The 27,036-nt window shown below is 36.1% G+C and overlaps 3 protein-coding genes across 3 annotated transcripts in view; 1 reads left to right on the top strand and 2 right to left on the bottom strand.

Annotated features, from left to right (window-relative positions):
• Nucleotides 1-1,390: 1,390 nt before the first annotated feature.
• On the bottom strand, nt 1,391-8,812 carry LOC120631712 (transcription initiation factor TFIID subunit 8). The gene is made up of 6 exons (XM_039901393.1): nt 8,566-8,812; nt 7,238-7,336; nt 6,055-6,242; nt 5,347-5,497; nt 2,551-2,685; nt 1,391-1,560 (listed from the first exon to the last, which is right to left on the bottom strand). The coding sequence occupies exons 1-6, from the start codon at nt 8,711-8,713 to the stop codon at nt 1,448-1,450; spliced, it is 834 nt and encodes a 277-aa protein (XP_039757327.1). The 5' UTR covers nt 8,714-8,812; the 3' UTR covers nt 1,391-1,447.
• A 954-nt stretch (nt 8,813-9,766) lies between these two features.
• On the top strand, nt 9,767-13,480 carry LOC120631490 (synaptobrevin homolog YKT6). The gene is made up of 2 exons (XM_039901101.1): nt 9,767-9,938; nt 10,020-13,480. Exon 2 carries the CDS (start codon nt 10,042-10,044, stop codon nt 10,636-10,638), a length of 597 nt encoding a protein of 198 aa, XP_039757035.1. The 5' UTR covers nt 9,767-9,938; nt 10,020-10,041; the 3' UTR covers nt 10,639-13,480.
• A 5,211-nt stretch (nt 13,481-18,691) lies between these two features.
• LOC120631620 overlaps nt 18,692-27,036 on the bottom strand; it is a 300,382-nt gene continuing 292,037 nt past the window's right edge. Inside the window, exons 8-12 of the mRNA XM_039901276.1 lie at nt 26,694-26,887; nt 23,304-25,391; nt 22,794-22,965; nt 21,798-21,966; nt 18,692-21,230 (exon numbers count right to left, since the gene is read on the bottom strand). Of these exons, the coding sequence (XP_039757210.1) occupies nt 21,029-21,230; nt 21,798-21,966; nt 22,794-22,965; nt 23,304-25,391; nt 26,694-26,887 (2,825 nt within the window). The 3' untranslated portion in view covers nt 18,692-21,028. The remainder of the gene's footprint in view (nt 21,231-21,797; nt 21,967-22,793; nt 22,966-23,303; nt 25,392-26,693; nt 26,888-27,036) is intronic.

Raw genomic sequence — 27,036 nt, 5'->3', positions numbered from 1 at the left:
AAACGCACATAGCTCTGAAAAGTTACGAGGCGCGTGCTGGTCACCCCGAAGCTAAAGCTTTACCCTTTTAGGACTATGAGATATGTCGTGTAGAAACCGTTGAGGAGTATAAGTTTAATATAGCTCCAACTCCCCTAACAGGTTAGCCTGTTGCAATCTATGACTGCATCACTTACCAGGTGACATTGCAGTCTACGGTTAACCTGTCATTGTCATTCTCCTGGCGCTTTCTCTATTTGGGGTCGGCTCTCCTGATACTTGTCCGCCATTTAATACTGGCTGGTCACATTGCTGTACATGTCCTGTACGATACTGATGTACTTTTCCGTTGCTAGTTGGGCCCTGAGACCTTGCCATATGAGTCGACGCGCTATTTCGTCCAAGGCCTTTTCGAGATCAATAAAGACCATATGTAGATTATTTTTAAGGGTTTAATAATTGTCAATCAGTATCCTTGTGTATTTTGAATTCGTAGTACCAACCCCTGCAGAAAAGCCACACTAGTTAGGTTCAATTTTTGTGAGCAAATTAAGTCTCTTGATCATGACTTACTTCCAGATTTTAAGGGTATATGACGTTAATTTGATCGCTATATAATTCCCACCCTCAGCTATACTTCCTTTATTCTTATAAAATAGTATCATGTTGCTCAGTCTCCACATATCTGACATATTTCCTTAAACTATTATCAATAAAGATCAAGTCTGAACAAGTCTGTTAGCCATTTCGCACCGATCTCCTGTTTTTTCCAAAGCTCTGCTGGTATCTCGTCTAGGCCTGCGGCTTTGCTATTTTTCATTGCTTTAATAGCGGATTTGACTTTAGAAGGTGAAATTACCTCCAAAGGACCAGATATAAATGAGAGGAGTATCGTTTGTTGATGAGAAAACTCTTCATTCAAAAGTTTCTAGTATTCCTGCCATCTATTATTGCTTTCTTTGTCTGTAGTTAATAACTTTCCTGAAATATCATTAATTCATTTATTATGCTTAAAAACTTGAGTTTTCTTATTATAGTGTTTCGCTATTTTAAAAATTTTCTCTTTAGTTTCAGCACTCTGCAGTCTAGATATCAGCTACTTATTTGCTGACGCTTTAGCAATGGCAACCGTTTGTTTTGCTGATCGTTTTGCAATCTCGGTTTTATCAAGTTCTGATTTTGTATTTTGCCATTTCTTAAAACCGGTTTTCTTTTGGTCAAAGGTAAGGTTTCCGCGTTATAACCTTGCAATCTCTGAAATCTTTACGCATGAAAGCATCACACAGGACGAAGTCAATCTGTGAGGAATTTCGGTAACGGTTCACTTGTCATGGAATAAAAACAGGGCTACTGAGTGTTTTCATTTCTTGTTTTGGGGTCCTAACATAGTGGAAATAACTTCAACACTTTATTTATTTTAAAAACATAAATATTTATTAAAATCATAATATTGGCTTAGAAACTAAGTTCATCCTCCACTTTTCATCCTTTCAGGGCTTGACGCACCAGGAATGTCCATAATTTCAGGTTGGGAGCTATTTTCATTGTCACCTCCATTGTCACCTTCATTATCTGATTGATCTGAAATTTATGAAATTGTCTGTTAATTTCAAATTTCAATGAATATTTGAGTACTGGGCATAGGAGGGAGGGTTTCAGAGCCGAGCCGTCTTTAACGAGTATAACACATTTCGGCTTAATCGAGAGCAACTGCTGAATTTCTTGCTAGCTTCTTCTCGGATAAACTAGAATCTGCCTTCAGATCCGTCGTCTATTATATATTATAATGTACTTATTTTATGAACTGGCATTTATTATTATTATTTAACTCTTTATTTGTACACCACAATGAAGTTAGGAAAATAAAAAAACAATAGAAATACAAAGACAGAAGTAGAACACAAAAGGCGGCCTTATTGCTTAGTAGCGATCTCTGCCAGGCAACCTTTGGATTAGGACAAGATGAGCGAGAGCGGACAGATGCTGTAAAATTATTATAAACGTACATTCAAATAGCTAAATACAAATACATAAAAAAAACTGCACAAATAAGAAAAATATAATAAATAAATATAAAATAATAAACTAATATATACTCAATCATACATAAATACTTATGAACATATAGATATTAAAAATAAACATAATCAAGGTATAATAAATGTGGTAATTATTGTGCAAGATATGCTTTCACCGCGTTTTTGAATGTTTCAAGCGATTTTGCCTCACGTATATTTAGTTCATTCATATATGCATGAACTTCTCAACGCATGAGCCTAAATTAAGGCATGTTTAACTACAGATCACGAGGTCTTGAGTTTTTAATAGGTAACTAGGTAACTAGAAAACCACCGCCTATAAACAGAGCAACACTTTGTACGGCATAGTAGGAACACGTCCTGCAACGTGCCGAGGTAGGTGTTTATAACATATAATTATATAACATAACTATATATAACATAACTTTTATCACACCAGCAACCAATCCCTTTGACAAGCTCTGTCACAGAAAGCTTTACTACTATTAGATATTGTGTAGTAATTGTGTTATCACAATGCGCAAAAATATACCTTTCTTATCAGCTGGTAAATCTTCAGTTCTGTTAGCCACTTGAAAGTGATACTCAAGCTCATCAAAATCAAAAACTTGGTCGGTGGGTAGAAGACATGCCAAGTAAGGTGGAAAAGTGGGCTTGCATGCTATTACTGAAAAAAAAATTAAATGACTGTAGGTACTAATAATAACACTAAAAGAAGATAAACTTTGACGGCCGAGTGGCGCAGTGGGAAGCGACCCTGCTTTCTGAGTCCAACGCCGTGGGTTCGATTCTCACAACTGGAAAATGTTTGTGTGATGAACATCAATGTTGAAATGAAAATGAAAATGAAATGAAAATACACTTTATTGTACACCTAACAGAAATTAAATTATAAACAAAAACAACACAATAAAACACAGGTACAATGGGCGGCCTTATCGCTAAAAAGCGATCTCTGCCAGGCAACCCAATCAAGGAAAGGAAAACACAAAAAAACACAGACTTAAGGGTTAGGTTGTACACAAGAGAAGAGCAGTTAACAAATTAAAAATAAATATATATATCAATTACTATATCATACAAAGTACAAGCCAGCAACACAAAGAAAAGTGACTCCGAAGCAAAAAAAAAAAAAAAATGACGAATTAGGGTGGCATAAAATGTTTTTTAAGGAGTCTTAAAAATCGGTAGTGACTGCGCGCGCCTAATTTGAAAGGGGAGAGAGTTCCATAGCCGAACAGCTTCAACTGAAAAGGATTTAGAATAGAAAGAAGTACTATGGGAAGGAATTTTGAGCATAAGATTGTCTTCAGAACGGAGAGAGCGACAGTGAGAATCACTGAGAAACTCAAACCGTTCTTTAAGATATGGAGGAGTAGCTGGATTGAACAGAACACAGTATAAGAGAGAAAGAATATGAATATTCCTGCGAAGGCGAATTTGAAGCCACTCGAGTTTGTCGCGAAATTCTGAAATGTGGTCATATTTACGAAGGCCAAATATGAACCGTATGCAAAGATTTTGAATGCGCTCGAGTTTATTAAATTGCTCCATAGTTAAATCAAGATAGCAAGTATCAGCGTAATCAAGAATTGGAAAGAGGAGAGATTGAGCTAGCGCAATTTTAGTTGGTATGGGAAGGAAATTACTTAATCGCCGAAGAGAACCTACAGCTGCAAACATCTTCCTGCTCACCTCACTAATCTGGGGAACCCAAGAAAGAAATCTGTCAAAAACAACCCCAAGATTCTTGACTGTGTCACTAAATTGTAATTGGACTCCATCAAAAACAACAGAAGGTAGGGTAGTCCAATCTATCCGTGAAATTAAATTCTGACTGCCTATTATAATTATTTTTGTTTTAGACGGATTTACCCTGAGTCCATAAGATCTACTCCATTGTACAACAGCTTCTAAGTCCTTATTTACTTGTTCAATCGCTAGGGGTAGATCTTGCAACTTAGATTGGGTATATATCTGTAGATCGTCTGCATACAGGTGGTAGAGATAGGATAAATTCTGAGTAATTGAACTAATGAAAATTGAAAACAGGAGAGGAGACAACACGCCACCTTGGGGCACACCGGCATTTATTGGACACCATTCTGAATATGAATTTTCAATCCGTATCCGCTGCCGGCGGCCGTGCAAGTAACTATGAAACCAGTCAATGACACTAGGAGATATGTTAAGGAGAACATAAAATAGTTAAAAGTAGATCATGATCAACATTATTAAAAGCATTACTGAAATCTAATAATGCTAATACAGTTACAGATTGATTATCCATCCCGAAACGGATATCTTCAGTAATTTTAACTAAAGCAGTAGTCGTACTATGACCGGAACGAAAACCAGATTTTAATGGATTTAAAAGGTTACATCGAGTAAGAAACAGGGTCATTTGTCTATGAACTATCCGCTCAAAGACTTTGAGCGGATAGTTAGGCGGAATGTTTTTCAGTGACTGGGTGTTTATCTGTATATTATAAGTATTTATGTGTATTATATTCATAAAAAAATATTCATCAGCTATCTCAGTATACCCATAACTAAAGCTACGCTTACTTTGGGGCTAGATGGCGATGTGTGTATTGTATATTTCTTTATTAAAAAAAAAAAGGAGATGGTGAGACGTGTTTAAAATTGAAAAGAATAATGAAATGGTTTGTGATCTCAGTAGATGGTAGTAGTAGCACAGTAGATAACGCAGCCCGTTCTCTGGTGGTGCCAACTCCACCGAAAAGAACATTCTTCCATGAAACAAAAGCTTACCTCCAGTGTTTAAACCAAAATAATAACGTTCAAGAATAAGAAAGAAGAACTAGAGCTCTTGGACAAATGTAAAGATCAACCGAACAAATGCTCATTACTAGGACATAAGAACGGTTTGAATAAACACCTCCGGGGAGCGAGTATTACTTTATTTTAATTATTAATTATTGATCATTGTTTTTTTTTTCATTAATATAAGTGTTATTATTATATTTATAAAACAAATAATGTATGACGTTCATAAGTGCTGTAACTATAGCCTAAACTGAATAAAGATTTGATTTTTTGCTTGTGTACACAAGAACAAGCAAGAATGCTCTACACAACTGTTTGTACAGTCTAATGCCGTTTACATGAAGCAAACGAGCATTCTTAAAATATTACATAGAATCTTGCAAACGCGGATAGAATAACGACAGAAATCTACGTCTATTTATACTAAAAGAATTTAATAGAGTGGTGATAGATTGAGCATTCACTCGTTTTATGTAAATCGGCTTTTAAACAGTAAAAACCTACTGGGTTGACTAGTTACTCGTAAAACGTAGCTTACATGGATAAACTTGATTGTCATCTGTGTTAAAAAGATTATGAGTTTCACTAGTCTTAGCGAGGAACTTTGTTAATGCCCTTTCAATGTCTTTCTTTTGGCTGGCAGCCTTTTCCCTTATGGCTTCATATTCTGTCACTGGTTGTTTGTGTGTCTACAAAATAAGAACATAAATTAGCTTACAGTAGAATAGAAATATATCACCAGTCGTGTGATCATATAGTTCATCAAATTTAATTGCTGGAAATGCAAAATGTGTGTTTAGTTGGATGGATAGAAGTAAATGTGATTTATATGAGTCAATTATCTTAAATGATTTTAATAAAAATTGATTTGCTGGCGTAAATGCAATTTGAATTTCAGTCAAGAATAAACTAGACATATTAGATAAAAGATGTAGCATGATTACAGTGAGAAACACTTATGAAGTACTTAATTTTTCGCTTCAGATTTTATAGTCGCTCACTTGGTATAAAACTTCGCCCTCTCAGTATTTCTAATCGCCCACAAATTCAATTCGCAATTGCTGCATCTTTAAAATTACAGTATCTCATTTGCACTCGCCATATAATTTTTTTTGTTTGCTCAATTTTTAGTATCCCTTATGGATTTTATTTGAATTTTAATAACTATTATTATTTCTACTTTTAATTTGAGATAAGTGTATAAATGAATGTTCACAAAATGTATTATGCTATAACAAAGACTTACAGGTGTCCGAATATAAGCATGTGGGTCTGGCAGTGGTGGCAAATGAAATGGTATATGCGGAGGTGGTTTAGCTTTTGATCCAGCAGATAACATTGCTGGTGTGCGGGGCACAGAAGCCTGTTGTGGGGCTTGTATCACATGCCTGTTTGGGCGGGCTGCATATTGCTCAATACCTTGTACACTTATACCTAGAACCCAGTTTCAGAATGTAATATTATTGACACATAATAAGTAAATACCTTATATGTGAACCTACTAATATTATAAATGGCAATGTAAGTTTGTTTGTTACGCTTTAACGCAAAAACTACCTAACCGATCCTCATGAAACTTTGTACACATATTCTTGGAAGTGTTAGAAATAATATAACATACTTCTTATCCCGACATTAAGCTCGGTTCCTTTGGGAGAGGGGATGAAAGTGTTTGACGATTTTACACCATAACTCCGATAAATTATAACCGATTTAAATAGTTATTTTTGTACTATAGAGGTTATACAGTGTGTCCGAAACTGTGGAGAGGACAGAACTCCTCAGCGGACAGCAGCACACACTAAATTTAAGGCTTAACGATACCGAATACTTCAATTTATTTAGAACTACAACTAAATTTAATGCCACATCAAAAACAAAATCAGACGCAGATGAAGTCGCGGGCTACAGCTAGTAATATATAAACAGAAGATATTTTACGAAAATTGTTTTCTGTGGAGCACCACAGACACTTTCTTAGTAGCTATTCATAATTTTGTGTTTAAAAAAAATGTATTAATGCAAGGAGACACCAAAAAATATTGCTTCAACAATTAATCATCATCATAATTATCAACCCCCCTGCCTCTCCACTGGGTACAGGTCTCCTCTCATAATGACAAGGGTTTAAGCTGTAGTCTATCACACTGGCCAATTGCAGATAGACTTTGAGAACATTATGAAGAACTCCAGGTTCATGTTTCCCTATGTTTTCCTTCACAGTTAAAATAAGTGATATTTAAATGCTTTAAAGAAACTACTTCTAAAAGTTAGAGTTTGTAGTGCTGGGAATCAAACTGGGACCCCTAAAACAGCCAAAGTCCTAACCAGTAGGCTAAATAAACGTCTATATTGTTATTTTGCACTTCCTAATTCATATACAGACAGAGTACTTAAGCACTGTACTGACTAAAATAATTGATGCATACCCATATTAATAAGAGCCATTGTTACATCACCAAGCACTGGCTCTGTTCTTCCTGTGAGCTCACAATAGTTCTTCGCTGAATTGCCAACTTCTGTGAAAACTAAAAATAAAATACAGCTAGCTTAATATCTATTTATAAAAGCAGAAGAGTTAGTTGTTTCATTTGAACATGCTATATGCATATAAAAGTAGCCTATGTAACTCTCCGCCCTTTAAAATAATTCTATGCTAAAAATAAAGTTGATTTGTTGTTTGATTAGGTTAGGTTGGGTTAATTAGTAAGAATTTAAGAGCACCTTAGAATTTTATAACTATAGGAATGAAAGACTGTCAGTGGAAGCTAAACAGAAATAAAGTAATGAGGCAGGCAGGGTGTACAATGAATATTAAATGAGAGTTTGTATGTGAAAAAAGTCCTTATCAGAATTTGTGTCCAGATACAGGTTTAGGAAACTGGTAGTAGTATTATAGAGGTTTTATTTCTAGTATTGTTCAGGCCTCTCTTAATTGAGGGATTTAAGACTCAATCCCACCACCCAGCTTCCAGGAGGATTGGCTGGGATAGATTTAATGATTTTAATAACATATATAATATAGAAAAAAAAAACCAATGATTTATCATACTGCCTGCAACATGCATATACATTAAACAGCATATAATTTCTGGTTACCAAATCCAGAGCCCTTTTATTAGGATCTAATAAGAAATTCCTTCTGGGAAATATCTACTCCTACAATTAACTGATTTGACTTCTTGTTTGTGTGATGCAAAGCAAACACAACAATGTTTGCTTTCTGGTATAAAATTTATAATTGATTTCTCATGCACTTGCTGGCACCTCAGCGAGCAATAATTTGTAGACCTTACATATTAATATTCTTACATACCATAGCCCTGCTGAAAATGAGTAGTGTTCCCAGAAAATCTCTAAAAGTCAATAAATGTTCTATATGTTGCAACAGCTTGTAAATAATTTGGTGCTATGTTCCTGGTTAGAGTCAGAAAATGGAGTTAGGAAGAGGTCATCAGTAATGAGTAATTGAGTGACAGTTAGTGATAAGAATATATTAAGGATAAAATAAACAAATATTTTATATACATTGATTGATGTTTTGGGAAGAATAAAAAGGTTGCATCGTGAATTAGCTTAGATAGCAGCGAAATATGTTTGTTACTATAATATTGAACGTAAATGCGCGAAATTCCTTGCAAACATATGCATTCGCAAATAAATAATAAATCGCCCAATGCACAGCAACACAGGTATTTTACAAGTGCTAGACAAGGGACGTTTAAAGTTTTAAAAACTTATTTGAACGAATACTTACAACACTGAATAATTTCTGTTAATGTTTCCAAAGCCATTTTATCAGCAGAGTCAAAGCCAGTTTCTAGCAGAACTGTAGATACGGCTATATTTAAAATTCTTCGTCGCGCATCACAAGAGCTTTCTAGTTTCTCTGTGTTTTCGGACATTGTTAGATAATATCAGACTTTTGATTTTCTCAAATAGAAAAACATTCGGGGCTTAGAGGAGCTTTTTATGTTTTTATTTTTCCTTGATCTGTCACTCTGCTGGTGACAGACAGTCAAATGTCAAACATAGATGTCATACCTAAGTGTATCGCTCATTTGTCAGGCTTCTAGGCTTTTTAAGCGTCTTCTACGTAGACCTATTGTAGGTAACACATATTAAAAATTAAATCATTGAATTTTAAGCTTGAACATCAAAGCATCACAACTTAATGCAAACTATCAATTCATCATCATCATCATCACTTCAACCGATTGAAGTCCACAGCTGGACATATGTCTTTTGTAGAGTTCCAAAATCCACGGTCCTGGGCCGCTTGCTTCCAGCGGCTCCCAGCGACTCGTTTGATGTCGTCTGTCCACCTTGTTAGGGGCCGACCAACACTGCGTTTACCTGTGCGGGGTCACCATTCCAACACCTTGGAACCCCAAGGTCCATCGGTTCTCCGAGCTATGTGCCCCGCCCATTTCCACTTCAGCTTAGCAACTCGCTGAGCTATGTCAGTAACTCTGGTTCTTCTACGGATCTCCTTATTTCTGATTTGATCACGTAGAGATACTCCCAACATTGCTCTATCCATTTCCATCACCCGCTGAGTGATTCTGAGCTTTCTTATGAGGCCCATAGTAAGCGACCACGTTTCGGATCCGTAAGTCATCACTGGCAACACGCACTGTTCGAAGACTTTGGTCTTCAGGCACTGAGGGATTTTGGACGAAAAGATGTCTCGAAGTTTTCCGAACGCTGCCCATCCGAGTTGAATTCGGCGGTTCACCTCTTTCTCAAAATCACATAATTATTGTATAGTTAAGGGCCTTCACTCTACTCCCCAGTATTGATCTGTGGTGAAATAAAACAGGAAATGCCGCAAAATTCACTAAAATTATACATATGACAAGACTATATAAGAGAATGACATTGATGTCAATATCATGTACCCACTATAGTATAAAAGTCTGTGTCTAGTCAATGTCTGTGGATCACTAGGAGAAATGACTATCAATGTCAGACGGTAGACCCATTTATACGTCTGTACGTCACGTCATACGCTTACCAGATTCCAGAACGAAGTTTAGCAAAATAATTTCTGATTACTTTCTCTATTTTGTGAATTAAAGAAAGTGTAAACAAAAATTAATACTTGAACTACATTGACGAATTATTAAGGTTGCTCAATTGTTTAACATAGCCTTACTTCGGTTGCTGAACCATTACAACAAAAATGTTTATAATATTTTTATGTTTTAGGTGTGCATTCAATTATATCACGATGGTAAGAGTATATGCCTTGGCAGTGCTTTATAAAGGAGTCAACAGTGCTACAGTTTTAAAAGCAGCATATAACTTGCAAAGCTTCAGTTTCTTCCAGAAAGGATCTGTGCAGGAATTTATGACATTCGTCAGCAAAACTATCGTTGAACGGACGCAGCCAGCTTCCAGGCAATCTGTTAAAGAGGGAGAGTACATGCTTCAGGTATATGTTAGAGCGGACAACTTGGCAGGAGTACTCATTTCAGATCATGAATATCCTAACAGAGTTGCACACACTTTAATCACCAAAGTTTTGGATGAGTTCTCTGCAAAAGTTCCCGCAACTAGTTGGGCAACATCTGATGAGACTAGTGTAGAATTTCCTATTTTACCAGAATATTTAGCTAAATTTCAAAATCCTCGTGAAGCAGATGCCTTGACAAAAATACAAGATGATTTAGACGAGACAAAGATTATATTACACAATACAATTAAAGCTGTATTAGATAGGGGCGAGCAATTAGATGACTTAGTTGCCAAGACTGATAGTCTCTCAACACACAGTAAGGCATTTTATAAAACTGCCCGCAAAACTAACAGTTGTTGTAATTTCTGAGGCATTTGTGTGGTAGAATTTATACAGCTGTATATAAAGGTTACAGTGAGCAAGACAAAGTATGTTATCAAATTTGGATATTGACATTATATGTTATCTAGTGTGTGTCATGCTTTTGCTCTTTAGAACAATATTAAATGTTAAAATATAGCAATAACCCCACAGAAATGTATTATGGGAAAGATTATTATGATTTACAATACTTGATTAGAGAATAATGTAATTTTAATTATGTTAAAATATTATGTGTGTTGGAGCACTGTGGTGGATTAAATATCTCAATCCCTTTGCTATAAAAAGGAGGCCTATCCATAGCAGTGGGACAGGCTGAGTGATTTATGATCAAGAGTATGTATCCTGAGTGCATTAATCTCAACACTATGTTTTGTGGCCTTTATATTCACTTAATATTATGTATGTCTTAAATTTAGCCTGATAATTGCTGCTTATTTTTTTATTCATTAGTGCAAAACTACAGCACACAACTGGCTTATATGATGAAGCAATAATTATTGTACCATAACATTCTCCATTCTAAATAATTTTTGCTGTGCCAAGAGTAGTATATAATGTTTGTGCAGCAAGATAAGAGTTGCTATGTTCCAGTATATTCTGACATCTATAAGTTTTGACATGAATATACTAAATAGTGTAATTTAAAAAAAATAGAATAATAATACATAAAGCAAAGTCAGGGAAACAAAAAAAAAGAATATAAACACACTTTGACAGTATTGTATGCAAGAGAAAAAAGGACATACATTAAACATCCTTTCTTGCTCACACAAGCAACATCAAAGTTTGTTTGCATTACACACATAATATACAAGATATAAAGACAAGATAAGATATAGACAAAATTCATGCTGGCTTTACTTTAGTATTAATTTGTATGTTACTTTTAGTATATACTTTATAATATAAACTTGAAGTCTCATTAGTATTGATTGTAAAATTTTCTTCATTTACATTGGATGCACTTATTGGAAAAAATATATTACACACCCAAAATAAATAATTCATAGATATTTCTAATCTATGGATAAAGTTTCAATTTGTTTTACCAAATTACGGATGGATAATTTTGGGTGATAATAAATTACTCTACCTTTAGTGTATAATAAACATCACAAATAGTAGGTATAGTTTAAATATGTTTTGTAACAAACAAACATTTATAGATATTTAAAATATATAGATAGTGGTTACTTTTGCTTACGTGATTGTGTAGTAGTGTATCTTTTAAAACGCAAATTCCATTTCACTATTTACTTATCTACAGTTCTCTTATCAGACTTAGAAACTGCGTATTCGAAGTTTGAAGTTCTGTTCTGGCACCCAAACCGCACAGTCTGGTTACAAACCTCGACATAGAGACCGTATCAAGTAGTAAAAAAACGGTTATTGTTCCCGACATCGATCAACTTACCTACCTACAACAAAATGAGTAGGAAAGACAGTTGTGACATTTTACAACGGGTTTGTGTCCTCCATGCCCGTGCCCGCCTCCGGGCACTTATAAACGTAGGCTCTTAGTTTAATTAACTCATTGTATACGAGCACGCAATCGGTTAAAGAGCGGTTTTATAAATCGTTGCCAATTCACCTTGTGCGAATGTAAAGTGATAAAACAAGTTTTAAGTTGTGTTGGCATACATATTTACCTATTACTATGATAGGTGCAGTGTGATTCTATCTTCTGTCATCATTAGATTTAGTGCGACTTTTTGAAGCGCATGTTTGAACACTGGTACGGGCTTAAATTATGTCGTATCGTGGTTTTAAATAAGTGGGCTAGTACAGTATGTTGATATTACAATTACTGATATCGTGACAAATAACTGTATTAACTAGGAAAGGAAGATAGTATCAGTTCTCGACATTGGCCAATTTAAATTCATCGCAATAAATAGGAAAGCGATTTATACTATCTTAAAATAAGAAAGTTGTCAGTTACCTCTTTATGACATAGCGCGTCCAATATCATTTGTTTTCCAGTTACCTGCACTGTGTACAAGATCTAAGTATACGAAGTTATGTTCAAACGGATTTGTTCATTGATGAACAGTTTAAAGTTCTTCATCCATCTGGTATATCTGTAGTCTCATCATCATCATCATCATCACTTGATCAGATTGACGCATAGTGTTGGACATAGGTCTTTTCTACAGAGTTCCAGATTCCGTGGTCGTGGTCCGCTTGTGCTCAGCGACTAGTTTGATGTAGTCTGTCCACCTCGTTGGAGGTCGTCCAACGCTGCATCTATCGGTGCGGGGTCTTCATTCCCCTTGAACCTTGGGACACCAGCGTCCATCGGTTCTCGAAGCTATGTTCCCCGCACATTGCCACTTCAGCTTCGCGACTCGTTGACGACGGCGGACAATGTAAACTCTAGTAATGTATAAATTGTATTGTGCCTTATGTTTAATTAACACATCACGGAAGGATGCACAAAACCACATGGGTAATGGTTTTAGTATTAGCTTTTTGTGAAAGAGTCATGCTTATTTCCGCTGCTAAGTAGCGTTGCCGGTGTAATTTCGGGCACATGAGGCTTAACACCGAAGCCTTAAATTGATGGACACAGGGCGGCATGTTGAAGTACGTGTACCTTCTATGCTCTGCCGTTAGGTGGGCCATCTGCTTCGTCCGGTCAATTGTTACCATGGAATAAAAAATGGAAATACAACAAGGCTACGTATTCGTATTAGTGTTGCTAGTTGGCATAATAGTTAAAAATAAATAAATACTGGATTATTATGTTTAAACTATAAATTGTAAAGAGACTGTAAACTTATTGTGTCGTCATGTTGAATAAATGTTTGTAAGTATATTACAGTTATTTCTTGTGTTTTAGATCCCGTTACCAAATATATATAGAATCAACCTTTATCCGTCTGTCACAACCTTATACATATGAGGTGTACCTCCTACTATCGATCTGAAATTTTAAATGGTTACACAAAAATGAAATTGTTGCTAAATTAAGGCTGCAAATGTTTTTATTTTCGTTACGAACGTGGCAAAACAGCAGAATAGGTATTTTATAATGGGGCAACCAAATAAAGGGGGTATCTCAGAATAAGATATTAGTACGTACGTGCATTTTCAAATCCAAAAAAATAAGTTTTAATTTATCCACCCTCAACCTAAGAATGATATAAAAGTTCTTAATTAAAAAAATGTATAGTTCGTACCAAATTTTTAGCACCACTTATTGACTCGAGCTATAGGTTTAAGCCATTCACAAAATGCATCAAGATCATGATCATATCAACCCATTACTGTGGGCCAGGGCATGGGTATTGGATTGGCAAAATAATCACATATGATATCAAGCTTTCAAAAAAATATACAAAATTTTAGAGCTGTAGGATATCATTGCTGGTGTGTACCTTTGTCAACGCATTTCACCTTAACTATTTATCGGATTGTAATATTCTTTTTATTATCTTAAAGGTTACTTTAGCTTAGTGAAGTTCAGAATTTTTTAAGATTTTGACCATCGATGGTCAAAAGGAAACATCTTAAAATCTTGTTAGTAGACTTACAAAAGGAGATTATTAACAGACTTTAAAACAGTATGTTATCAAAATCAAAGATGGCAAATTTTTATTTGTAGAAATTTATAGGGGAACAAAAATAAATAGTTAATTGTGCGTATACAAAATTTCGTGACTACAAACTACGTCAGTCGTTAAGGAGGTCTTTTTCATCGGGAGCTAATCCCGAGTGCAGCTTGAAAATTGTTATTGTGTATAGTAGTATTTCACTAGTTATTAGTACTCTTTCACTTGATACCGTTGAGGGACTTTTGAAAAGAAATGTAATTTACCTCACGTTTCAAACAAAAAGATTTTTTACAAAATCTAAATCGCTTCATCTGTTCCGGAAGTATCATGCCACAGCCACACACACATACGAACACACAGACACGTTAAACTTACAACACCTCGTCGCCGGGATCTGGGGTTAAAAACATCGAGAGAAGAAATTAAAATGTAGGATATAGGACATCTTGGAAACGGTACATCCTAACTCAAAATAATGAAATTTTTTCCACCCTTAAAACCCCTCACCTTCATCGACAGCGCATTTTTACTGACCGATGTCGTGTAACCTCACCTCCTCCCAACTTTTTTTTTATTTAAATAAATACTCATTTACCTATTTGAAACTATTATCAAATATTGCGCTATGAATATAATTTTAATTTCGAGTGATGTTAACTATTATTTTTTGATTATATTCGATTAGGGGATTATCATTTAAACAACAGAAATGGATTCCTTGAAGTACACAATATTTTTTACATAAACCTTTGATTGAATTTACGCTTTATTCAATACAAAAAAAGTAAACTAGCGAAACGATTCGTAAAAATACCGAAAGTTCGTTTATTTTTTTATATTCTATTATGATTTAATAATATAGGGTTATATGGCTAATATTGAAGAATTTTAAATAGAGAAACAATAGCTAGTAGACAAGATAAAGTAGAATTCAAAATTAATTTATTTCAAGTAGGCCTACTTTATAAGCACTTTTGAAACGTCAAGTCAGTCTGTTTGTAGTGACTACCACTGGTTCGGAAAGCAGATTTCACTAAGAAGAGCCGGCAAGAAACTCAATAGATTGCTCTTTTCTAACAATATTTGTACAATATTTATTTATAATTTTAGTTTAACGATATTTACAATTTTCTCTGTTTTGTGAAACATGATGGCGGCGTGGCCTGCTTCTGCTCTGCTCTTCATTCTACTCTGCAGAATGACGTATGTAGGTACTTTCACCAAGCTTCGTGAGTTTAGCACTAGTCAACAGATGTGGTCTTCACGGCTAGCATGGACAGGAGATAATTATCTCCCCGGGGAAAGGATAAAAATGTATGTTCTCCCACAGCTTTATTAACTGTCAGAGCAATTGAAAATAAGTGTAAATGATATCTAAAATAATAAATGTGTAATAATAGACGGGGTATCCCGATATTCTCCATTTTTGCCATGTTCCCGTGCTTTAGCAGGTTGACACTTTAATTATATCTCTTGTGAGGAATCGGGGGATATAGTTTTTGTCTCCTGCCCCTGCTCTGCTCCTGCTAGCCCTTCAGTTGTGAAATAAGCCGAAGTACTGTTAGGCGTTTCCCTTTAGCAACTGTAGGTACTCAGTTCCATTAAAATACCAAACGAACATTTTATTGTTTGCCTAGATGACAAATTCGACACTTGAAATCTTTGGGTAGCTTTAGGTAGGGAAAATAAAACGAGGATTTGAAATAAAAATACATATATTACTTTTACATCAATATTAAATTACAGCCAACGTAACTATGTAGGTTACAATAATAAAAATATACCTATATAATTTCCATTGAAACAAATAAATAATAAAAACAAGGTATTTTTTTTCTTATTAGTAAAACCTAATTCTAAAAATTATCATTGACTAAAAGAAGTTTGCGATTGCGGTCCAGGTAACATCTTAAAACATTCCATCTACAAGCAAGGGAGGGCTTACTTATAGTAATATTACTATTATTATGGAATTTACTCATTAATTCTAATTAAGTAATTAGTAATGAGTAACGAAGTTCGTGGAGTTTGTGCGGGAAGTACTTACTATTACTATTGTAGGTAGGTAGGTACTCAAACCTATTTATAATAAAATAAAGGTGAACATTTTTTTTATATAAAATATATATTGGCGCGCCTTATCAGCAACTGACAGTCGTATGACATAAAGGCATCTCTCTTATACCGTTATGTCCACTCCGTGCCACTGCATATTTACAATTTTTTGCACATTCTAAAAGGTCAAATTACGCTAAAATCCTCAGGTGACGAGCAAAAAGAAAAAAGTTAAGTTGAAACCAAGTAACAGCAATGCCGGGCGACGCGACGCGGTAGGTCTGAGTCCCAATGCTGTATATTCGTGTGCTATAAACTTATCCGGTTTAATATAGGAGTCTGGTGGTTTAAAAAAATGTAGATTTAGGTACCTTTATATGCCTACTTAAAATAAATTAGATATACAATAAAGTTGGTAGGTAAATGTTATTTATAATCTAGTCGTACGTAGGCATCAAAGTAAGTCTTAACCGCGCAGTCTCCACGAACACTTGGATAACTTAAATAGAAAAGAGAATGGTATTACATTATTATTGAATAATAGAACATTTTGCAGCTAATTTTTTTGGCATCAAGCAAAGAATAAGATTAGAAACATTGAAAAACTAAAGCTTTGGAATAGACACCAGTGAGATAACAAAAAAAGAAATGTCAAAAATCATTACAGACCATCAAGATCCAAATTAAGCTTTATCATAAATCGAAATGAGTAAGACACGCGAAAGAAATAAAAAAATATATAATAGTTTTTTCACTTGATTATATAAACAAATCTAAATAAAATCTCACTGGGATAGTAAGTTTGAAGTTACAACTTAAAATAGAGACACATATTTGTACAATTACATACAACGTAATAATATAAAGAATCAAAAGAGAAATAACAGAAACAGTTCAAGAGATACATTGTAAGAAATAGACATGTTTGCCACAATTTACAAGAAACGAATTTATATCGCACTTTAAAGTGCTGTCGTTGCGAAAAGTGCAATAACTCGGGCTTCCTTTTTTTCTGAAGGACACTTGCCGATAACCACCTGAGGGGATAACCCGCTATCAGGGGGTGACCTCTGCGGTGTTTATCGTGAAGAGAGACTTTTCGGTTTGCCCGTGAAGAGCACCGCAGCGCTCTGGGGTTCACCTAGATCCTCCAACAAGGCTAGCATAGGCAGGAGACAAAAACTATATCTCACGATTATAGCCCCTGACAAGGGATATAATTAACGTCTCCAACTGCCAAAGCACAGGAACATGGAATAGGAGATGTTTACCCCAGTTTTTTATTACACGTATATTATTTAGATGTTATTTCCACTTTTGCGCCAGTGCTCTGAGTTGATAAAGCTGTAGGAGAACATAAATTGAATCCTTTCCCCGGGGAGATTCTCCTGCGCATGCTAGCCGTGCAGAAGCGGAACCACCTGCCCAACAGGTGTATCGACTTTTGGAGTCGAGGAGAGATACCATCTTCTCGGTCGCAAACGGACACCACAGACTTTTATGCATGTCCGTCATACAGAATGAATTTATGAATACATTGTCTTCTTAGACAGATTTTACTTGTCTATCGATTATTTGATGTTTTGCTTTCCTAAAAAAGTCAACATACCGTACATTTTTGGAGTTTCGGTTAATTATTATGAGAAATTGATCCTAGTTATTGCACTTATCGTGAGAAGGGCAGCAGAATACTCGTACGATTTGAGTGCCCGGGCGCACCCTGGATAAATTTCAGAACAAAATTAATTGATAGTTCGGCGTCCATTTCGTTCAAAATGCAATATCCCAACAAGACGGGATTGACTACGGACATCGGAGCTTGACGCCCGTATTTGTAAAGATTTTCATCTCAGAAGGACATTAGCTCACGATCGATTTTCGTACGTAAACGCATTCAAAGTGAGCGCGGGCTAATGGGCTGTACGAATCCACGTTTGAACGTAGCACTATGTCCACACGGACGTACTGTGTCCGTTCATTCCATTTCGAAAGATGCACCATAAAAAACATTAATGACATCGGCCTTGAAGGTGTATGTCATAATCCCTAGTAATAATTTCAATGTGAAAGTTTGTTGATTTTCTGTCTTTCGATCGTACAACAACAGAGCAAAGAATCGACATGAGCATTTGCAGGAGTTGATGACATATACTTTTACTTATTCCAGAAAAATGCATGGTTCTTAACGCTGCGTTTAAATGACGTGAAAAGTTTCGTGCACCTTCTTTGTGGCACCAGTTGGCCGCTTTGTTCATATGGAAAACGTAATAAAAAAATATGAATTCTATTAACAATACAACACACTTTAAATTCCACCGCACGATTATGCAATCGGCGCAAGGAATTTTAATGTTGTGCGTAAATAATAGAATGCACATTTGACATTAGGTTAGGTTGCTGAACGCGGCGCTCATCTGGCATTCGTTCGGCTTCTTAATGGCAGCCGCTGATCGCATTGTTCATATATCATACGTAACTAACAAATATGAATTCTATTATAAACAAAACACACTTTAAATTCCTCGGAATCACCCAAATGTTATTGCGTATATAATAGAAATCACATGTCTTGTCATTAAAGTATGTGTCAACGCCGCATATTTGCGTTGTCCATATAGATCCTTTCGCATTAAACATTAGATAGGTACTACGAATGCAGACATACACGCGGCTAAAGCCCTGGGCCTCTGGTTAAGTATATTTTTTTCTTGGTACACCGTTTAGAAACATGAGTGATAAGAAGAAGTCTTTCTTGATTTCATATCTATAGTTCGCTGGCTCAAATAGTTTGGGCTCTTTGGCGAAAGGCGAGCGTCGGCTCCTTCAAAGACTCGACGTACCGTACACCAGCAGTGTAAATTGGTGCGTCGCGAATAGCATACCTAATTAAAATGATTACTACTTAGTTTTTGATTTTGATGGTATTCAATGTAAAATGTTTAAATTAATGAGGTACTAAATGATAAAATATTGTACCTTTTTTATCTTTTTCACATATTTACCAGAGTAGCGTGTATACTGCGAATTATTTGAGCGGACGAACTATCAGCCCATAAGTTTAAATGCCCTTTAAAATTTCCCACACAGGAAATTTACATATTCCTAAATATAATCTAAATTTCTGTTCTACATAAAAATATGGGCCTAATACACAGAATTAACGCAAACGTATTAAGATTTATGTTCACATGATGTAAAATAAACTAATAAATGTTTGATGAAGTCTCATGATTTGGATTACCAATATTTGGTACGTCTCACGTCCCCATATCAGATGGCTCACGCGTTGTGTTGAGACATAAATTCTAATGATAAAGAGATTTTCACTATTAATAGTCATACAATATATCTCTTTTAGTCCAACACTTTTTTTCGTTTACATCTATGCACTAATATTATATTTAAAAATATGTTACAATGATCCCACTTGTTATTTTTAAGTGTAAAATATTGGCTGATACAAAGTATAAATAAAAAAAAACACTTCGCAAGTTGCATTTTTCAAAGTTATATACTAATACAGTTATACTTCCTTTTTTGTAAAAAAATGTGTGCTCTGCTCTTGCAAATCAGTCTTTAAAGACAAAATATTAAAGGAAAACACTTTTTTTTTTAAACTGTCGGTCAGTTGTAAAAGACATTTGGTAAAAATCAATTCCTCAAATGCAGAGAACATAAAATGTGTATTTCAAATTGGAATTAATAAAATAATGCACTTATGGAAAAGTTCAGTTAAAAAAAAAGAAGTATTTTTTACGATAATGTGATGAAGGTAGATCATTAAATGTTACAAAAAAGTCTAAGCAAATGTAGAATACTACCTATGCTTTCCAAATCAAGAAGAAATAGTATATTTTACGTATAAACATGGTCTTAAAGATTTTAAGTCATAAAATTGTCCAATTTGTATAATAATTTTGAAGGTACTAAAGGGTTGGTACCCTTCGAATGACTTGTATTGTATATTTCTATTACTCTTTAACAGAATTCGTCACAAGATTGTACCTAAAATAAGTAAGCGAATTACTAAATCGATTCGCTTCATAATAAAACATGGCGCACTTGCATTGTTGTATTAAATTAATAATTTATTATAGACTCTACGAAGATAACAATGTAACAGTAAATTAAAATTAATTTAAATCGTATAAATGCCTTTTCCGTTTCGCCGAACAAAACTTAATGTTAGACCGAGTCATCCAGTCAGACGTCACACACGAGTTAAGTCAGCATCTACCACACTAACTCAATGCCTCTACATACAGAATTGAGAATACATAAATTCTTCAATCCCGAAGCAAAAATAAACATCGCTATTCACAATTATGCATTCATGATTCACTTACAACTACTTATGTTTTATAAAAAGGCATCCATTTTCAAAGTTCATCACCACCATCAATCGTCACATAATCCGCAACTCAATATAATTACAAGAAACATCACTACGATACGATACATACAAGCAACAGAAAGACAGATCGGCGATTATCCAAAAAAGAAAATGGCCACACTCAACTACTGGGAATCGGGCTTTGTACTAATATAGGGTTTGACGAGACACTACTATGTAAAGTATACATTTATCATATCCGACAAGTTGCGAAGGATCCTTATCCTCCGGGAAGTACTGCCGACGATAGACTTATCTCGAAGCTTTGGTGTTGACTCCTAAGTAGACAAAAATAGTTACAAAAATCTTGAGGTCCATCGCGCCCGACATTATCGTGTAAAATCGACATCCAAACGTTCCGGTAGTTAGTTCATTTGTTGGGCACGTGAATTTTCTTCGACCTGAAGTCGTAGATCTTCCGACAGAAGAGTACCAGTTCGGGGGACACCGTTGGTGGCAGCTTGGTGTCATTTGGCGCTAGTAATGGGGTGACTTCGCTGGCAGGCAACGGCGGTACTATCGATGGTCCCATTACGATGCCTTCTTCAGCAGCCTTTAGCCGCTTCTTGTACCTATTGTATTGTAAAAAAAAATATTAGTTGTACAGGCGCAGTAGTGAGCACTGTGGTCTTGTACTCTTGTATGGGGTATTTATATTAATTAATTGTGGTTATATAAATAATTAAAAAAATCTGATTTGTCTCTAGTTTGGTCGGGTGGGAGGCTTTTTGGCTGTTTACCACCCTGCCGGCAAAGACGTGACGCCTAGTGATTAATTTCGTTCCGGTACGATGTCACGCAGAAAAAGATCAGTAGCCTTAGTACAAGATTTGTTTGCGCGCAGTCGATTTCGATTATCGAAATATTGAACATCGGAGTGAAATGGATCTTAATTACATTAAATTAAACGTCAAATTCGCCTATGATTCTTTAGGCTGAAATTTGGACAGAATGTTTGTAAAACCAAAATCAGAACTACATGATTTGCGACTCTAAATCTAAATCGCCATCTAAATCTGGTGACATTAGGTCTATTTTACTTTGACGAAACAGAGTTTTATTCTCGAAAACGACACTTCGATTGCGAGTTAGCAAATCTTGTACTATGACTACAGGGTTATGGGTAATAGTTGACTCACCGGCAGTACTCGTTAAAAGTGAGCACGTAGCACTTATCCTCGATGCAGGCTACGGAGTTAGCGTCGCGGTGTCGCGAGGCGAACACCTCGTCGGGTGCGTCGGTAGCCTGTCGGCCCCGCTCCGTGTGCTCAGGACGGTAGTACCACACCAGGGACACCATCATTTCCCCTGTAAAGTAACAGTCGACATCATTAAAATAGACCGTGTGTAGTGTGAGTATATCTTTTTGCGTGTACTGAATTCCTACTTAAAATTAGTTAATAATTAATAAATCAATGAACGAATGAACGAATGGATATCCCGTGAGCGATAAGGAGAAGGTACGATTTGGCGATCATATAGCTATACTAGTAGTAAGTATAAATATGATACGTTAAAACAAAGGAATTGCATATAAAAAATTTCTTAATTTTTATAACTGTCTTCCAATTAAATACGTCGTACAGTGATTTCTAAAATCAATCAAAATTTTCACTGTTTGGCAAAACACAAAAAATTACAATGCATTTTAGCGTCATACATTTTAGCTACTAGCATACTGTTTAAAAACTGTGTAAAATTTTGAAAACAATTTCATCGTTTACAGGCATAGAAAGTTTTATAATAGTACATGATGTGTACGCGTCAATTCGTTGCCGCGAACGTGTCTTAGAGCACACCAATTGTTATATGATACTTAAGAAACATTTGTAGCAGTTAGCGACTCTATTGTAAATTTTAAAATACATTGCCAATACGCAAAAAAACTACTATACGCCCTTGTGTACGCAGAAACGTATGACTCCTAGCGCGTAATATTTCCACTCTGAACTTTAAGTGGTATGGTGGCTGGGAGCCGTAGTTCCGCGAAAAGTGTTTTCATAGTTAAAGTACAAAAGGGCACTTGCATTTCAAGATACCCGATACAGAATTTCATGAAAAACTTCCGTCAATTAAAGTAGTGCCACATTAATAGGCTACACGATAATTACGATAATATAAGGGATGATAATTACCGTTTTCAGGGTCCTCCCATAGGCTAGCTATCCTAGCGACGTAGGGCTGAGCTTCGTTAGTCGGTTTCAGTGACGCTCGTAGTAGGACACAGTCTCCGCGGGACACTCGGTCGCCACTCAAGTGCGTCATACGCGGCCAGCATCGTGCCGTGCGATCTAGTCGCGAATCGTTCTGAAATTGAAGAACTCATTGCAAATTAATCCATCCATAATTTTAAATGCGAAGTCTTTCAGTGTTTTGTCAGTATGTGAAGCCCTACCACTAGGCTATCACCACTTATCAAAAACCTGTCATTGGCTAATTTATGAATTGCCAGAAAGTAGACAAAATATATAATATACGTGCACCACAGTGCACTAGTGGTATCTATCCCAGTTTCTGACTTTTACTCAACAGCAAAAATATTAATTTGATCAGTTATTTCAAAGGGGTACTCGTGGGGGGTACTAGTGATCTTTAACAACGTAAGACAGAAGCACTGATATCAATGTTAAAGCGTTAAAACTCACATTTTGGTACACCTTAGATATGTAGTCCTCGCCGTCCCAATTCCATCCATTGCTCCATTTGGGCTGCGTTCGTGGCTGCAAGTCAGGAGCTATTAATGGAGCTGCCACTCGTCGCACACGTCGACCTCCGCTGCGTCTTCGGCGAGTTTTCTTCATATTAGGAACAGGCGACGAACATGCGTCTTCCACAACCAACGACGCTTCGTCTGTCTTTATAACTGTCTTTTTTGAGACGAGTAACTTGACAACCTTTTCAACATTTTTACTTTTAGATTCCCCGGTTGTCTTTTCTCCCACTAACTTGCAGCGTTTCGGCGTAGCAACATCTTTTTCTTTTGTAATTTCTTCGTCTTTTTGTTCAACTGGAGCCAGTAATTCTGTAGCCTTTGACGCCAATTTCTTCGAAGTTAGCAACTTAACTAAATTTTCAACATTCTTGCTCTTGAATTCCCCGTTTGTTTTGTCCGTGTATACTTTGCTTCGTTTTGGCAATGATTTATCTATATCTTCAAATTTATCACCGATGTTTGCTGAATTTTTGACTTTACATTCGCTAGGCATAGCCGTTTGAGATTCATCAACATTACCGGTAGTCAGCGATTTAGAGATCGGTTCCAAAGAATTTGGTAACGGCTTAGTCTTTACAGGTTTGATTGATTTTGCTAGTTTGATAGCATCAACAGCGCTATTACTCTCATTAACACTTACACTAATGTCTTTCTGTTCACACTTTTCTTTAATATCTACAATTTTAGGTTTTTCATCTTCAATACATATATTTAAACTACTTTTCTCGATATTTGTTTCTCCGTTCATGAAAGAAGTGTTATTGACCTCCTTGAAATTTATAGCTTCGGTGGGAGCTGATAATACTGACTTGAGGTTATGCATGATCTTGGAATCAACCTTTTCTATTTTACATGCAGTCTTATTAGCTAGTTTCTTTACTATTAGTTGACTGACAGCTGCAATAGTCTTCGGTTGTACACCATTAACAGGAACGCTATTTTCTACTATATTATTATTTATATTTAAAGTTTTCTTTGTACAATTTTGGGAAACATTGTCGGTTGGAGGTAAGAAAAGTTCAGCTGGATTTAGCTTTGTATCTGATGCCTTGGCATCGAGCCTATCAATACTGTTTTTCTTAATAAGATTGTCGAGTAATAAAGCACTTTTTGTTTTGGGTTTCATACAAAGATCATCATCGGGCACTGCTGCTATATTTGCAAAGCGCAGATCTTCATTAACTCCTTTGTCAATTATTAATTTTTTATTCTTTGGCTCAGTGTGTATTGTATCCGATTTTCTTTTGTGAGCCTTTTTATCTCCAGGTGAAGTTTTTTGCATCCTTTTATTTTGTGTCGACTTTTTCTTGGGCTCCTTCGTTATCGTCTCAATTCGTGGGACGTTTGTTTGATCACCGGAAACTTTACGCCGCTTTTGAAGTTTAACATGTTCTCCGATTCCGTTAGTTTTACAAGCGTCCTCGAGTTGTACGTCTTTCATTTCTATTTCCAATTTTGGTTTAGAATATCTTCGTTTGACAGCTTTAGCAGCATCAGTTGAATCCAAGGCATCAATCAAGGCTGTAGTGGAGTTGTGCTCTCTGAGGGCTTGTGTATCTGTTTTTCTTGACGTTGCATATGTAGGGCCCTCGTTTTCTTTTTTAACATCCACTAAAGGTGTCGAACGTTCGTCAGACGAGGACAGATCAATTGGAGCGCAGATGGGTGGTGAGATAGCAAGAACGTCGTCATCCACGTCTTGATTGATTGTAGTTGACTGTGGGTTTGAAATGAGTAGGCCGGTGTCTTCGCCTGCCAACGAGCGCCTTGCCATTGCTTTACCAAGACGGGCTCGTCGTGGAGCCGATGGCGGTGGTTGTGGTGCGCAGGCCCCTCGTGCCGGTGAGGGCGGTCCCAAAGCTTCGGTCGGTCCGGGGACATCAGCGGTCAGGCGGAGGTTTTCTCGCACATCGTACATTTCGCGCTTGGGTGATGCTCCGCCAATAGCTGGCAGAGGGCAGGGATGTGGCGCATCCGCTGCCATCGGTGGTTCTGGTGGCTCCGGCTCTAACGGAGGATCCTATAACAGAGAAAAAGAACAAATCTAATCAAATAACCTTGCATAGCATCCTTGTGTTTCGTATGATTTGCATAAAGCATATATATATTCTTCTAACCAAATATTTTTTGACGAGTTTTCTTTCGGAGTATAAAGGTGTTTTAATATGTATGGAACGCTAACTTTCTATATTTAGGTACACTAAGCTATGTCAATAAGAAGGCTATATATTTTATTGTGCCAGGCGCGATTGCTATCGTTACCACGAATCAAAATCACACCATACATATATCAGTATTTAATAGTTGTTAGGTCGCTTTAGAAAGAAGGCTGAATTATGTGTCATAATCAAAGTCAAAGTCAAATATATCTTTATTCATATAGGCACATAGATGGCACTTATGATGCGTCATTAAATTTAAAATATGTAGGTACATAAAAGTAAGTTGATGGCGATAGCTGCATTCGTTAACATAAAACTAAGGCTACGAGTGTTCCAAACGCGCTTTGGTCTAAGAAGAAGCCCTCAATAAACTTACCCGTTTTTTTTGTTATCCCCATCTCAGATTTATAACTATTCAAGTAACAACCTGGTTAGAACAATAATTCACACCGGACCTTTAGTATCGTTAACGTAGTTTTTTATACTATACCAGGACTTTTCTATAGGTAAGCTTACGTTTAATACAAATTTTTGAATTTTTAAAAGACATCTCCGAGATATAAATTTTACGATAAACTAGTTTATTATAAAATTGTATTATTATATTTCTAAAATTTCCTTTGAATGAACCACTTATTTTCGTAGTCTAGTTAATGCCCTTCAAGTTTATTTTTGATTGTAATGTCTAAACTTTTTGCATCTAATATTGCAGTCACATTTTCTCTTACATTTTGATATATTTTGGGGAACACACATTCAATTTTTTTCAAATATGTAATGGCTATATATTATCATTATCTTAAAATCCTTAAACAGGTATTTATACTTGTACAAATCACAGACCTACTTAAAAAAGATTTGGTGACGATCGAATAAATAAATAAATAAATATACTACGACAATACACACATCGCCATGTAGCCCCAAAGCAAGCGTAGCTTGTGCTTTGGGTGCCAAGATGACTGATGTAAATATTTTTTAATGAATAATATAAATATAAATACTTTTAAAATACATATAAACATGCAGACACTGAAAAACAATCCTGTTCATCACACAAACATTTTCCAGTTGTGGGAATCGAACCCACGGCCTCAGAAAGCAGGGTCGCTGCCCACTGCGCCAATCGGCCGAATATGTAAGTTAAGTTATTTCCTTACCTTTCCGCTGCCATGGTTGTCGGCAGCAGATTCAAGCGCGCCCGCCCGCACCTTCAATCGGAAGGCGCCCCCGGGCGGAGCTAGAGCTGAAGGAACGTCCGCTGGGCCCCCACCGGTCGGGGCTTTACCAGTAGCGGGCCCAATAAGGACGTTTTTTGGACACGCGTTTAATGGGCACGGGCATCCTCGGTACTCTGTGTATGTAAAAGTCAAATTTGAGTCAAAATTTATATCTGGTAGCTCACCCACATATGAGCAGCATGGAGAAAATATGTGGTGAGAAACGAGAGCTGGCCTGTGCTCAGCAGTGATAATGATAATGAGTTAATTCTGGTAAAGTAAA

This window comes from Pararge aegeria, chromosome 18 (assembly GCF_905163445.1).
Source record: "Pararge aegeria chromosome 18, ilParAegt1.1, whole genome shotgun sequence".
Taxonomy (NCBI): Eukaryota; Metazoa; Arthropoda; class Insecta; order Lepidoptera; family Nymphalidae; genus Pararge; species Pararge aegeria.
Note: the sequence above shows the minus strand (reverse complement) of the source record. Positions and strands in the feature narration are given on the sequence as shown.

Coding starts and splice junctions, on each gene's coding strand:
- LOC120631712 (XM_039901393.1), bottom strand. CDS start 8,713: ATGTCCGAAAACACAGAGAAACTAGAAAGCTCTTGTGATGCGCGACGA. Junction 6,243..7,237: donor AATGGCTCTTATTAATATGG/GTATGCATCAAT, acceptor ACTGGGTTCTAG/GTATAAGTGTACAAGGTATT. Junction 2,686..5,346: donor TGACAATCAAGTTTATCCAT/GTAAGCTACGTT, acceptor TTTTTTTTTCAG/TAATAGCATGCAAGCCCACT.
- LOC120631490 (XM_039901101.1), top strand. CDS start 10,042: ATGGTAAGAGTATATGCCTTGGCAGTGCTTTATAAAGGAGTCAACAGT.